Source organism: Fringilla coelebs (genome assembly GCF_963513975.1).
Source record: "Fringilla coelebs genome assembly, chromosome: 25".
In the NCBI taxonomy this organism is placed as follows: domain Eukaryota; kingdom Metazoa; phylum Chordata; class Aves; order Passeriformes; family Fringillidae; genus Fringilla; species Fringilla coelebs.
Window position 1 is genome coordinate 523266 of NC_140051.1, and position 15506 is coordinate 538771.

A 15506-nucleotide genomic window follows, 5' to 3' on the forward strand; every position below is an offset into this window, starting at 1 on the left:
GCACCAGAGACCTCGCACTTCCCTGATTGAATTTCACTCCTCTCCCCTGGATCCCTCCTGGCTCCCCTGCCAGCCTCAGCTGCAGCACAGCGTGGCCTGAGCTGTGAGCACACAGCCAGCCCCTGCTGCCCCAGCCTCCCCAGGGCTGGCAGCTCTCCGCAGCCTCACTGCCTCCTGATGAGTGGGGGGAACTGACCAGGGTGGGCATCACCACGGGGAGAGGGGACAGGGTGAGATGCAGAGAAGGCAAGCAGGGAACAGGAGCACATCCAGAGCCAGCCCATTTGGAGACACGGCCGTGCCAAGACCCACATGGGGGTCCCATCTTTGTCTGGAGCCACCCAGCAAGAACAAGGCTGCAGGAGCTTGCAACAACCTTCTGAAGCAGCTGACAAGGAAAATGCATTTGCCGCCCTCCCAGATGAAAGAAAATGTTCAGTGCACACTCTGACAATACAGACCTCTCCTGATCTGATGCTCACTCCTCTTGAAAACACTCAAAAAAGGAATAATCTTGCTCCCCATCCTCCTCTTGCAGGCTCACACAAAGGCACCAGCTCTTCTCCATGTCTTTTTTTTTTTTAAATAAAGACCATGCACTTCCATTTAATTAAAAGTATCTACGTAGGAAAGAGATTAATTAATTCTCCTTCTACCCAAGAGCCCTCTCATTGTGTTCACTTAAATGAGGTTTTAAATGTTGTCTCTGCGCCGTATCTGGGCCAGTTGTCTCCAGACAACACTTGGAGTGTTCTTCCAGCTCGTGCTATGCCACCCTGCATCTCTTACAAGGAAATGAGGAGCCCAGGGCCAGCCACTGCCTGCTTTGGAGGATGATCAGAGTAGAGCTCAGGCCCTCTCCAAGGATCTGCTCATCCTCCCTGTCTGCACAGCGCAGAGCACAGGAGCCTCCACACATCTGGAAATGCCACAGGGAGCTGCCACAGCAGGAGCACAGTGGAGGGGAAGCAGCAGCTGGCACAGGACCCTGTGCCCCACAGCACTGGTGCTGATGACGAGTGAGGAGCACCAAGGAAGCCCCTGCAGCCCCTCCCTGCACCAACTCCAGCCCGTCTGATGCAAACCAGTAAATCAACAGGCTGGGAGATGCTGCTCCCCAGCCTGATGCTCTGTAGGCACCTGCCCATTTCCCTGCACAGGCCAAACACAAAGACACTGAAGGATGACAGCTGACATGAGAACTCAGCTTTAACCATCCCAGGCAAAAGGAAAGGGAACAAAGAAAATGAACAAGCTCCTCAGCTCCGGACAGGTGACCTCAAGCCATGCTGCAAGAATGGCCTTGTCTGCTCTGCCTGAGGAGCAGCACCCATACTGTGTGCACCCACATTCCACCTGCTGCAGGAGAGACACCTTTCTGCTACTTGGAGCTGCCTGTGGTCGTGGCAGGGAGCCCTGCTCTCCCCTTCCCACACGGCTCCCCCAGGTGAAGCACCATGTTTGTACCCCCTTTCCCAGAGGCAATCCATCTTTCACCCAAATTCCCTATGATAAATCTTTATCTGAGTGCCCATGGCAAGCCTGGAGTGACTTTGTTCACTCAGACTGGCTCCACACAGATTAGCTCCTTGTGGCACTCAGCCAGTTCACTTGGATTTCTGATAAATGTCTTGACAGATTTTTCTGGCTTTGGGGGAAAAAACCCAAAAACCTGAGAGGAATGGAGGGGAAGAAGAAAGAGTCTTTGCCTGCCCACACTGCAGATAGCACCGGAGATGTGAAATATTCATTGCCTTTCAGCCAGGCAGGGTCAACAAGCTGGAAACACTTCTCTACCCCAGGTGACAAATCATCCTTTTTCCCTGGCCCCACCCTGGCAGCAGCTCCTGGGTCCTGCTTCTTTCCTGCACCATCCCACGCTGCTGCCCTGCAGAAGCCAGGACTCCATGGGAGGATGCTGCTCCTTCCTCTGCCCCCCGAGGAGGGCTGGAGGCTGCAGGTGGATCTTTAAAGCTGTTTTGGGATGCCCAGGCAGCACTTACCTCCTCCCGATTTATATCTCTGCAGCAAATACAGTAAATTCAGTGGATCGCCTTAACCTTTGGTGTTGTCTCTCCCCTGTAACTCTAATCTTTTATTCATCTCAAATATGAGCAAAGACTTCCTAGATAGTAAAGTGACAATGAGACTGGCGGGTGTGTCACCTTTCTGCCACACGTGGGGACTGTGGATGCCCTTGGTGCCACCTGCAGCCCCCACCCGTGCAGGAGCCTGGTGCTGGCCTTGGGCTGGCCCCAGTGAGGATGCAGGAGCTGCAGCTCCTGTGATAGCCAAGCCTCCTCCTGGGACAGCCAGGGCTAGCAGAGAGGAGCACACAGCCTGCCCGAGACAGGGCTGTGATCTGCCTGGGGATGGAAATTTCCAGCATCCCTTTCATGCTCCCGTTTGCTCTCTGCCTGCCATTAGCCTTCAGAGCTCTGATTTGTCGGCCTGTCATTTGGACAAATGTTGATGGGCAGAAACAAGCAGGGCTTTCTTTCCCCCCCTCCCCTTTTCTCTCTTTTTCTACCCTCCACACTCTCCACTGCCAGTGAGAACATCAAGGGAAAAGGATGAACAACTGACCCATAAAATAAATACAGGGCTTACAGTTTCTGATAGAGATTAAATATTGTAGGAGTCATGACTAGATAAAAGCCAGTGGAAGGAAAAGCCTCAGACCTCAATAGAGCATTAAATAAAAAGAAAGCAGCACATGTACACACACCCAGACACAAGGAGATGTGCTGCAAGATTTATGGGGAGTTTGATAATCTGAACTGGTTTTGCTCCAAGCAGACTCACCTCAGGAGTGCAGCTCACACACAGCCCTGAGGAGACGAGCAGAGGCAGAACTGCCTCACCCTGTCCGTGGGCTGGCAGCCTCTGTCCCCAGCCCCAGAGAGCCCCCAGCAGCACCCCAATGCTGGACAAGTGACCAGCCACATGGACCAAGCAGACTGTGGGAGCACATTAGTGGGGGTAGGTGATGGCAGCTCCTCCAGAGCTGATGGGGACACTTGGCATGATCTGCTTGTGACCCTGCCAGTCTCAGCAGGAGAAGCTGATGCTCCAGGGATTTTCACTGAACACACAAAGGGTCCAAGAACCTCAGCAAACCCTGCTCCCTGCTCCTCATTTCCTTTGCCTCACTGAGAACTGTCTGCTAAACTCTCCCGTGACCCAGCTCCCAAACCTGGAGCTTGCCAGGCCAGCACAGATTTGATCTCCCCTCCCTCAGCCTGCAAACCTGTGGAGTTTGGGGTCTGCTGTAAAGCAGCCTGCTAACCCTGGCAGGAGCCCCGGGCACAGCTGGGGCAGGGCTGCTGCCCCTGTGCCTGCAGTGGGTCCCTCCCCAGGGCCAGGAGCACCCTGATGCTCCAGACAAGCAATCAGGCAAACACCAGGCAGTAAAAGCGGCAGCACAGGGAGAATTGGAGCCGCTCTTGGCAGCAAATTAGACATTTAAAAACTGAGGAGAGTGAGTGGCAAAGATTAAATGCGTTATAGATTTGCTGGAGGAGAGGCGAGCGAAGCAAAGGTGGATCATTGACACCCCTCAGGCAACTGGGTGAAGATTTGTTTATGTACTGGTGTGTAATCAAGTAGGAATGAATGCGAGACACGGGGCCTTAATTTTTCATTTGCAATCAAGGCCACGCACACACCTTTTCTTAGTCACAGAAAAACACTGCCACGCTCCCTGTCCCTGCTCAGCAACATTACCCAGAGAAGGGACAATTACCAGGGATAATGGGGCTGATTGTGGACAGGAGCAGTGGGGGAAGGAATGCTCAGGGCTGCAGGGAAGGGCTGCCAGGCTGCTGGATGTGGGAAGAAGCCTGGCTCCCAGCAGGTCCCAGTCACCACCGGAGGATGCTCTGGGCACTGTGCTCCCCTGGCTTGGAGCAGGTTATGTGGAAGAAACACGAATGCCCAGAGGACAGCACGGACAAGGGGCATGTCTGAGGAAGGACAAGGTCCCTGAGCAAGCTGTGCCCCAGTGCAGGGCACAGGGCAGCACCTCCCATCCTGGAACAGACACAGGGTCCAGGGACAGGGAGCAGAGAACAGAAGAGAAAGCTGACTGTGGGCACGGCAAACAGTGGAGAGGAGCTGGAACAGAGAGGGGAACAAAGGCGCAGGGTGCAGAAAAGAACATGGAGAGTCACAGGCTGAAGATTGCCTTCTCCATCTCATTGAGATTCCCATGCAGGCCCCGTTTTGAGGAGCTGCTGCCAACCTGTCGCAGCTGTGGTGCTCGGAGGCAGCAAGGTGCCGTCCCCGAGGGAGGCTGAGCCGAGAACAGAGGAGAGAGGAGGGCGTCTGATCAAATATTCCCTTTGCTCCTGGCAGCCCTCACATCTCCCTGCTCTGCTCCGGGCGTGCTCTGGCAGGTGAGGTGGTGCCAGCTCCGCTCACCTGCCTGCTGCAGCCAGGAGGAGCCGCAGGAATCCCGCAGGAATCCCGCAGGAATCCCGCAGGAACGGGGCTGCTCCTGCAGGTGCTTCACCTGGGGCACTGGAGGGCTCAGCTGCCCAGGTATGACATGGCACCAAGCACCCCCCACTGCACAGGTGCCCCTGCAGCGAGCGATTCCCACTTTGGGGCAGCTTGCTGAGGAAGAGGAGGGCATCCCACTCACCCCAAAGGATGCTGAGAGCCAGCACCTGAGGACTTGGGTCAGCACTTGGTACTGCTGGGACACAAAGCAGGAAGTCTGGAGGCAGATGTGGGTCTGGCTCACAGCTGTGTCCTAAGACAAACAAGACATCCCAGGGCTGCTGAATCCCTTCACTCATCCAAAGGGCTCAGTTTTCCCACCTTCTGGGGTGCAGGGTGTCCCCCAAACCACACTCAGGCTGCCCAGTGCCCAAACCCTGCCACCTTGGACTGCAGAGCTGAGCGACTGTTGAGTGGCATCTCTCCCTACCCTTTCCTATCTCCATTCTGCATCCCTGTTCCATCTGCAGGCATTATTCCTATGCTGCCCACATCTCTCCAGGTCTGTGACTTACAGGGCTGCTGCTATCCTGCAGAACAGGATAAGGAGCTGCTGCAGGAGAACAGGCTGTGGGCAGATAGGCAGAGGCACACGGGTTAGAGCTGATACTAATGCGGCTCAGCCCGGGCTGACAGGGAGAACAGATGAGAGCTCTGCAGGCACCGAGGTGTGAGGCACCCATCCATCCATCGGCCCCGGGGGACCGGGAGGGGACAGGATGAGCCTGGAGGGGTGGGCGAGGAACTGACCTGACACGGGACAGGGAGACACTGACGGTGTCCCCAGTCACAGCAGCTCTCAGGACAGCCTGTGCTGGGCAGGATTGCTGAGCTCCCATCCTTCTCCTCGCTGGCACAGCTGGACCTGAACAGAGTTTGCTTATTTAACTCAACCTCTTTACTGCACTGAAGTTTGCTTATTCAACTAAAGTTTATTTTTTCACATAGTGTTTGTTGGTTTGGCTAAAGCTTATTTTTCTTCCTAAACCCTGTTTGTTTACACAAAGCCTGTTTATTTAACTGAAACAGACCAAGGAGCTGCTCAGTTTGCAGCCCAGCTGCAGGGCGTGCAGAGCTCTGCAGAATCCCCTGCCCTGCTGTTCCCCACAGGGCCCTGCCAAGACCCTGCCCTGCTCACCTGGGCATAGGTTTCCAGGAGAGACCTCGAAGTGCTGCAGGGATCACCTCCACAGCTGACTCTGGAAACAGGACAAGCCCAGTTTAAACCCTTAGTGGTCAGTAGACTGAAATTATTTTCCTGGTTACACTATTTCAGATGTAAATTTTTAAGCCAGGTGTTGGGGTTTAGATGGAATTCAGGTTTTCCCTTCACTGAAATGACACAACCAGATAAAGCTGCTGGGACTCAGTGCTGGGGTGCCACACATGCCCCTGCCCGATCGATGCCACCTGGAGCAGGTGTTATCCCAGGTGGCACAGCACCAGCTGCTGCCTAGAAAATGGGATTGGATCTTCAGAAAAAGCTATTAGCCCCTTGTCAGGACCCTCTGATGAGAACTGACTGGCCAGCACAGATCGATGCTGCCAGCTCATGCCTCGTCCCTGCTCCTGTGTATTTCAATCACCCAGCCCAGGATCCAGGTACACCCTACCTGATGGGAGTTTAAGTGTCATTTATTGCTAATTACTTTATGTGGCATAAGGTTTTTGGCAACTTCAGCCTGGCAGAACAGGCTGTAATTACACAAGTCAGACTCAGATACCCAGTTAAAACAATTCCTCCCTGTATTTGGTTAAAAAAGAAAGAAAATTAAGATCTGTATTATTGACCTAATAAAATAATTTTGCAATTAGGACCAAATGACTCCTGCGACTTGTGAAAATGTGAAATTCAGGCAAAGACTACATTCTTATTTGAAGTAATGATGATTTTCTTCATTTTCATAAAATCCTGGCAGTGTCCTCAGCTCTCTGTAACGGACCAGGCTCAGCAGCTGTGGGGTCATGTATGGGGAACATGTTTCTGCAGTTGGACACAAGATATAGGGGTCACTAAATCTTGTTGCTCAATTGTTACTCTCTCCAGCTTTCCCCATCCAAGTTCTTTGTATCTCAGTATCTGAGAAGTTAATGCAAAGGGTTCCATCAGGTACCTGATCCTGCATGCTACAGGTACAGTTTCCTACCACCTACTTGTAATGCCTGTGTAGGGCCAGAAAAGCAAAGGACCAGAGTGTTTAGGTTCAATGGGAAGAAAAGCACCACTAAAGAACGTTAAAACCCTGAAAGACGTGGACCCCTGAGAGGATAAATTACAGACACCACAAGTATGAGACACAATTAGTGCTGGCTTGAGGAGAAAACCATCGTGAGCTGGCATCAGCCACAAACCTCTCCTGCACTGAAATAATTGCAATAGCCATGGAAACCATCAAAGCTGCTCTGCTCATTTCAGGTAAGAAAAGGGGGAGCTGCTTTTTTGGCTCTGCCCTATGGTTTTTCCCTCAGTGTCATGATTTCTCTCAGAAAAACGTTATTTGTGACATAACCACGAGATGCCCCGAGCGCTCCAGAGCTGGACCTTGGTCTGGCACACAGCCCCGGGTCCACAGGGCCCCTCCGGGGCCAAGCACGCTGCTTCTGCACGGTCCTTCTCGGTGTGATCTCCTCGAAAAGCAATTGTCTTCCTCCTCATCCTTTGTGCAAAACATAAAAGATTAATGATTCTAATTTCAGCGCTGCAGCTGCCTCGCAGCCCGATTTGGGGGGCTGTGGTGGAGGGGAGGCAGGAGGAGGAGTGTCGGCGCTGCTGCTGCCCGAGGCTGAGCGGATCCTTGCGGCAGCACCGGCTGCTGCAGCCGCGCGGCCGGAGGCAAACAGACATCGTGTCACCCCTTGGACGTGCCAAGCGTTCCACAGACAGGTGCCAGGAAATCTGGCAGCGCCAGGACTGAATGGAGACAAGAATGGCGTGAAGGAGATCACGTGTTTCAACACTTACCTTCCAAGGGAGGATTTAAATATTTGTCTGCTATTAAGAACTTGTGTACTGACCTACCGCAGCTTGGGAAAGTCAGAACATCAAATCAATTTCCTCCAAGGCATTACTCCTCAAAGAAAATAATTTAGCAATTTTAAACATGGAACTTACGAGATCTGCTCTATATTATATGTAGGTTCAATACAGGAGGTTTAACTCCTTCTAGTGCTGAGTGTGACCTGCTCAGCCCCAGCTCCTCCTGCCCATGCTGCTGGTGGAGCTCCGATAGTGGACTCTGTAACAGCTGGGATAAAGAGTGCCAAACAAGGTCTAGTTTTGTAACATTAACTTTTTTTTATTAAGAAGACAGATATTTTATAGTACTTCTTTTCCTTTGTAAAAATGGGATACATGAACCAATACAAAATGTGAATGGGAACAGATGGATATGTATTTTCTTACACTGTAACATCTTCCATGGACACCTTAAAACAGAACTGGCCTAAGGGGAAAAAATAAAAAGGCCGGGTAAATAAAGAACAAGGTTGTTTATCATCAGTTCTGCGTTCTTCATTTGTGATCCTCCTTTAAACAAGGTTGTTCTTTCTTCACGCTTCAAAGTCCTAATGATCTAAAGCTGTACAAAGTAATACTCAACAATACATTTCAACAGTGCACTGTATACTGAAGAAAAAATACATAAACCGATATACAACTAAAATTAATAATTTCCTGTTTTTTCTCCTGTTTTTATGTGTGGTTTTTTTTTTTTATTTTTCCAATGCGTGGGGCCGAAATTTTGCAATCTACCTGAGACGGAAAACACCAATCAAACACATGAACCTGAGACATGTCAACATTGTAAGTCAAAGTTACATCGGTAACACTGCACTACGGTACACTTCCAAACAAATATGGGCTGCTCAAGGCCAGGATGCCCGTCCCGTGCCGCGGAGCCCCCGGCTCCAGCAGGCTGCTTCTCACCGCGATGGGGTTTGGCAATGGTGCTGAGGGCTCAGACGAGAGCTGCGCTCGGCAAAAGCTGCTCGGAAAAAAGGGTGTTTCGCGAGGTTCCGCTCGTGAGAGAGGGGAAAGACGGAATACTGCTGGGGAAAACGGGCCCGCTCGGTGCTCCAGGCCGCCCCGTTCCCAAAGGAATCCCACACTGTCATGGTTCTGCCAAAAAACAGCAATTAAAAAACAAACGCGCGAAAATGGCCCCCCCACCCCCAAACCCTAAAAAAATCCCCAAACCTGACACTAAGAGTAATGCTTTCCTTAAATAAATCAGATACGTTTGCCACATAAACACAATAAAAAAGTATCGCTCGAAATCCATGATTACTCACCAAAAAAAAGTCAGCATATATAACTTTATACCGTCTTCCCGCTGCAGTTTGCTACCTGTCGCTTACAATTCCAATTGAGCCAGAGTCTCCTGTGCACCTATGGCTTTAGTGGTCATTAGCACGCTCGTTTCAGCACAAATTCCCGCGTTTTACTCAGCAGGTAGAAAAAAAAGGCAGTTTTGTTCATCCAGCCGCTCTCCAGGTCTGGGCTCACACGTCAGAGGGGCTTTACCTGCTGCCTCCACGGCTGCCAAGCGGGGAGAGGATGAGGAGAAGCCCCTGCACCCAGGAGGGCTCTGCCTGCCCAGCAAGGACCCTGCTCCTGCATCCCCACGGCCGAGCGGCGCCTCTGCCGAGCTCCAGCCCATTTCCCAGCCGCCACCATCAAAAGCACCTGAAACAGCCACAAAGGGGGGCTTGGGGGGTGTTATCCGAGCCCTGACGGCAACAGGGGAACGGGACATGGGCACACTGAACTGCAAACTACGCATCTAAAATGTGCTGGTTCTCCTCCGATGAGCTCGAGTTCTGAACGGAAACTGGTGAAGAGAAAAAAGGGGAAACACCTTCAGAGAAACGCACCTACTCCACGGGGTCCCAGCTGGCAACTCCAGAAACAGGAAAGGGGAAACGAAGAGCCACAGAAACCCGAAGGGAACTAACGCACAGAAGCCCCTCTTCTTCCCAGCCTCCCCCCGACCCGAACGAACAGAAATTAAACAAGGCACAGAATCTTCTGCAAATGACTTCACTAAACTAAATCCAAGCTGGACTTGGCCAAAAAAAGAAAACCCAAACGAACTGAGGTGTCGAACAGCAGAGTGTACTTTACGAGGAATATTTTTACACAGCAAATCCCAGACCTTCCCGGCCTCACCGCTCTCCACCCATTTGCTTTTTTTTTTCCTTAAAAAAAAAAAGACACAAGCTGGTTGCAACTTCCAAGATCACTTTGTCTTTGTAGAGTTTAAATAGGGCCAGTAGTAACCGTCCACAGTTGGACACCTCATGGGAACCAAGGCTGCTCTAGATGAAGTACTCTTTCTTTTCCTCGGAGTTGTTTTGTCCCCCCTCTGCGTTGATGATGGCTGTGTCTGCGTCGGCCGCATCATCTGCTCCTTTGGCTTCGTGAGTGAAGTATGTACCTGCAAGGCAAGTGGAGGCTGCGTGACTCCTTGGGGGTCTTGGTGTGCTGCCGAGGGAGCGATCGAGGAAGGAAACAAAAAGTGCCGCCGTGTGTCCTGTCAGACATGACAACACCGCGACTGAGGGGACACACGAGCCTGGCCTTTCGTCCTCCGGCTTTGGTCTCTGTCTTACCTTTATGTCTGGCAAAATATCGCCCTAAAATGATGAGCAGGCAAAGCATGGCAAAGACGACGACGGCCACGACGCCACCAACCACAGCATGGTCCACGCTCCGTATGGCCCCGTCCTCACCTGCGCGGGAATCTGTTGAGATCAGAAGAGGAATAAGAACTGGGGACTCACTACGATGCTCTCGGCAGGCTCTGGCTGCAGCTGCTCTCAGGATGGGAAGAGCTGCCCTCAGGCTCTCCAGAGGAGCAGGGGTGAAGCACGGAGCTAACTAGACAGATGAGTTCAGGCAGAGGAGCTTTGTCCGGAGCCGAACTGATCTGGTGGCTCGACTCGCGAGGTGTTTTCCGCTAAAAGCAGCAGCACTATGACTACGCACGTGGGAGACAGCTGGGAGAGGGGAGGAAGGGCACGTGGAGTTGTTGGTGGGGATCTATTTTGGGAAATTTCCCTATAGTGCTCCCCAGCCTTCTTGGTGGATGGGGCATGGAGAAGAGCGGTATCATACGGAAATATTAATCGTCAGCTCTGAGAAATGTCATTAACGAGTGCCCTGTTGAAAACATTTCAACTTCCCAAAACACTCCTTGCCCAAAACCCAACTCACCCAGCATGGAAAATGTGTTTACAACCATCCTCTGACGCGACTGAACTGGGTTCCACCATGAACCCCCACCTTTACTGTTCAATGCAACCCACGAGGACACAGCACTCCTGACCCGAAAGCTAACACCCAGACCGAGGCCGACAGTAAGCACTAAGTGTACAGTGCCTCCGCCTGCTTTACTGCGTTTATTTAACTCCTCACCACACAATTAGTTTCCCTTCAGAAGCGCCTCTCCCTCGGGATGCCGTCACCTGGGAGAGGGATGACTGATGTGGCGGAGGAACGGCTCCGGAATGAACCCCGGATGAGCTATGGCCATGTAAAATGAATGTATAGCAGTGTAAACAATTTTAATTTAAGAACGCAGCTACATCAACCCTCGCTGCAATCCTAATGGCAACTGAGATTTATAACGCAGTAAAAAACAATTATTCTCCCGCTGATTAATACATTAACATTTTGGAATAGAAGCTAAACCATTGTCTCTTTTTTTTAGTGAGTCAAGCGCGACACCTCTATTAAAATGATTTACTGGCCATACCTTACAATTTAAGCACAGCAGCAACAGAAACGGTAAAAATCTTTTAACTTTACATGATTTGTGAAGTCATATGTGAAGGATTTACCATTTAAATCTTTCACTACAAGAAGCACATGGCCCATAAATCTGCCCTGCCTGCGCCTGCCTGGACACCTCGGAGAAATGCGTTTTGCCAGGACGACTGAGAGAGCAAATGCAAGTCAATTTTTAAGAAAGATTTATCTCCGTCTCCCTCCAAAGAACAGAGCAAATCTCTGAAGCCTCCACCTCTAATAATATTTGAAGTTTATCGATCAAGCGTACAGATCCGTGACAGCTAAAGGTAATGGGGCTCTTTTGAGCTGAGACCTGATACAAAGCTTTCGAGCAGCAGCTGGGATTTATGCTTTCTTATCGATATTTCCAATTCTGCTCCAAGATTAAGGACTGAGGGACCCAAGTAAATAACTGGGGACCAAGAGCACCATAAAGCGCCTTTTAATTAAAACAATTTAAGAAAAAAAGCCCCTTCGAGTAACCTCTGAGAGCAGAAGCCCCAGTGTGGGCAGGGAGATGCTGGGATGAGCTGGGGTGTGGTGAGAGACACTGTGGAGATCCTTCCAGCAGCTTGGCTGATAAGGTAAAAACCGCAGCCAAAAAAGATTATTCCCCTGCAAACCAAAAGCACAGCAAAGGAGGACCTTCTGTCCCATCTCCAGTGGGAAACAGATCATGCTGTGATCACTTCCCAGCATCTGCTGTGTGGCGAGTGGCTGAACATCCCTGCATGCTGAGGGAAAGATGCCCATGGACACTCCTGGGGTGCTGAGCTGATCCCATGCCAGGGACAGGATCTGCTGCTTGCCCAGGGTGGCAGCTGGGGAAAACCAGGCGCAGTGGGCATCCTGGGAGCCCCTGCTCTGACACAGCCTTCCCACTGCCACTCCAGCTTGGCTGATCTGGCCTCCATGAACCTGCTCTCTGCAAAGCAACTAAACTGGCTCATCTGCTGGAGCAGCTGCTTTAGGCACGCTTCACTCCTGTTTTTTCAGAAACTTTCACCCAGTTCTGCTTGGTTGCATTTGGAGCAGCCAGCAGCATCCCAGCCTGGGCGGATGAGAGCCTTGTTGACATCTGGAACAGCTGAGGGGCATAAACATGCTGAGTTACGGCTCTGTAATGTGCTTCCAGCAGGATTTTGCATCAAGAGGCATTTTTTCTTCATCATCATAAATTAAGGTTCTGGAAAGATGAAGCCGTGTGCTCGTGCTGGCGGTGGCAGCCTCCACGCTGTCCCACCGACCCACTGCCGCAGAGATGGGGCTGTGCCAGGGCCCTGTGCCTGACACATCCCTCTTGTCCTCTCTTTGCATGGCATCGTGCCAAGAGCAGGGACTGAGGGTTCCCCTGAGAAGGGACTTCGGCCTTAAGCCTTGCCAGGTTTGCTCAGCAGAGTTTGCTAAGTGTCAGTTCCTCTGCTGAGACATGCAGGGCCATTTTTCTCAATTGTTCCTCTTAAGAAGACCCCTGCAAGGTGCCAGCCCCAAGTTCATGCTGTGATACATGTGGCTAAATACATCTTCAAGCTTACACATGGCCTAAAACATTCCTGCTGCAGCATCTCCTCTCCTTGCCTCCAGCCCCTCATCAAACCCCGCATGCTCTGGCAGCATGACCCAGCACAAGAGCTCTGCCTGCAGGCATGGCAAAGCCCAAACCGCCAGCAATCCTGACACTGCTCCCAGCAAACCTGTCTGTGTGCCACCAGCACAGGAACAGCCCCTCCACATCCTGTCCCTCGCTATTTCTTTGGTAATTAACAAAGTGTCAGGTCTATGGAACAAGGAATAATTCCCCAAAGCCAAGGAGAGACTTGACCTTAACAACCGGAATCTGCTTTAAATGCTGTCTCCAATTCACCCGAGCTATTCCCACCTCCGATCTCTGATTAAACCAGAAATCACAACTTTATTGCTGAAGAGGGAACAGTTGAGATGGCAGGAACTGACAAAATGCCACATTATTTGCTAATCCTAATATGTTATTCTTCCTCAAGATTTGCTTTTCTCAGCACCAATTCAATTACAGATGCTACAAATCCTTCTGACATTTAATTCCCTCTTGTCAGGGCGCAGTAAATGTATACATGCAGAGCTTTCCCATTAGGATGTTAATATATATTGGAGCAAGCTGGATCCTGGCCTCTCCAGCGAATCATCAGGAATTTGCCTATTAGGGTTTTGTTTTGGGTTTGCTTTCGAATGTTTGTGGGTGGGGCACAAAGAAGGAGGGAAGGGCAGGGAAGGAACAGACATCACAGCATGTTGTCAGCAACATGCCCCTCAGGGCTACTCTGCAGCTACGGTGCACCTTGGCTGAACCGTTTCTGGGTCGGTGCTTTGCTTGGCACCAAAGCACCTTAAAGGAAAACTGCAGTGGTAGTGGTACAGTCCACTTGCCAGAGCTGAACTCATGCAGGAAAAAAAAATCAATTTGTCTTTCCAAGTGCTGTGCTGCTCCCCCAGGGGATTGGCACGTCTGCACCCCACAACAGGGGATGCCAGAGTTTCATGGGATGCAGTAGTGGGCCCGTCTGCCCGTGGTGCAGATCACTGTACAGCAGCAGCAGTGCTCCAGAGACTCTTCTAGGGTGGCCAGAAGAGACTTAGCTAGCTTGAAATTTATTTTTGCTGATTATTTTTACCAACTGCTCATGTAATCAACAAAATAATGATTACACTGCTGGAACGGCAACCTTGAAGTTTTCCTTTAAATAAAAAGAGCGGCTCAGCAAACAGCACACAGACAGGAGAGAAAGGGGTTTGGGACTGCTTCCTACTCATCACAGAACTAAGGAACTAATTCCAGAGGTTAGGAGCAGTACGGAGCAGATGCTGAGCTGGGGATTGTCATCTGAGTATCGATAATCATCCTCTGCAATTCACACCTGCACGTTCTCAGCTATGGGAGCTTTGGGGGACTGTCTTAAAAAGTGAATGTTCTAATCATCTCCAGGTTTCTAACATTCCTGCCAATGTAAGTGCTAAAACCAGCTTTCCGTGGGCTCTCAAGAAAAATGATGGTGATGGTAAGAGCAGCACTCTGGCAGTCTGGGTCAGCGCTTACACACAGGTTTAGCAGAGGGAAGGCTTTTTTGCTCCCAACTTCTCAATGAAAAGGTTCCACTCAATTCCACTTTAATGAGGCCTTAAATATAGATGTATCTATGAATATTCCACTCTTTTCGTCAGCAGCAGCATCTCAAGAGTAAAAGTAAGACTGGGTTGGACTGGGCTGCCTGAATTTTAAATCTCCTTTCTACCCACACTAACAGCTTCAGACCTACTTGGGTCAAACCACTCCAGGTTTACCTTCAGTGCTCCCCACGCTCTCAGCAGCGCGTCCCGCGAGGCTCAGGCGGCGGCTTTGGGCTCACCTTGCTGACGGGAGCCCTTTGCACACACGAGCATCCTCGAGCGCCCGGAGGCAGCGGCTCCTTCCTTCCAGGGGCCTCCTGCAGCCGGCAGGAGCCGGCCCCAGCTCTCCACCGCCGCTGGCACCGCTCCTGACACTGCTGCTGCTGCCAGCAGCTCCTTCCCTGCGCGCTCCAGCACCCTCCCCAGCCGCTTACGGCTCTCCCTCGGCTCAGTGCCGCAGGAGTGGAGCAAAGGCAGCGCTGGGAGATGCAGCCTGTCCTGCTGTGATGGGGAAAGCCCAGGTTTTATGGCACCCTGCTGCGCGGTGCTCCTGACTCCTGTCCTTCCTCCTCACCTCCCTCCAGCTTCACATTAGCCCAAATGCAACATTTTGGGGTGCCTCTGGACAGCTCTGACCTTCCTCTACGTGCATCTCTGCTGTAAAAGCAGAGAACAGAGGGAGATTTTAATGAAAATGTAGTTAAGACATTATTTTTAGCACATCAGGATTTATTGCTGCACTTGCACAAAAATTTACCTTCTATTTCTGGGTGAAAATTAAGGTCAAGCTCCTGACATTGGGCAGTGTGGGCTGAACTTGTGGGCAGGTGCAAGCTCATACACACCAACCCCACTGAAGCTCCTGAGCTTCCCAGATGTGCAGGTAACATCTGCATCGCGGCAGGGAAAGGAAACCTATGGCAACACCTTTGAAGAATTCCTAAACAAGTGATCTCTTCTAAATCTGATTACAGTTCAGTTTGTTAAATGATTATCCCATCAGTATGCCTGAAGATCCCACAGGTCACGATATGGGCGCTTAATGGCCTTAAGTCATTTGAGCACTCCTGAA

At 51.1% G+C, this 15506-nt stretch overlaps 1 protein-coding gene across 4 annotated transcripts in view; it reads right to left on the bottom strand.

Moving 5' to 3' along the window:
- Window positions 1-7802: 7802 nt before the first annotated feature.
- CADM1 (cell adhesion molecule 1) overlaps window positions 7803-15506 on the bottom strand; it is a 133262-nt gene continuing 125558 nt past the window's right edge. For all 4 annotated transcript variants that reach the window (XM_084221576.1, XM_084221575.1, XM_084221574.1 and 1 more), the window contains 2 exons: window positions 10114-10245; window positions 7803-9938 (listed from right to left, as the gene is read on the bottom strand). In XM_084221576.1, coding sequence (XP_084077702.1) covers window positions 9820-9938; window positions 10114-10245 — 251 coding nt within the window. In that variant the 3' untranslated portion in view covers window positions 7803-9819. The remainder of the gene's footprint in view (window positions 9939-10113; window positions 10246-15506) is intronic.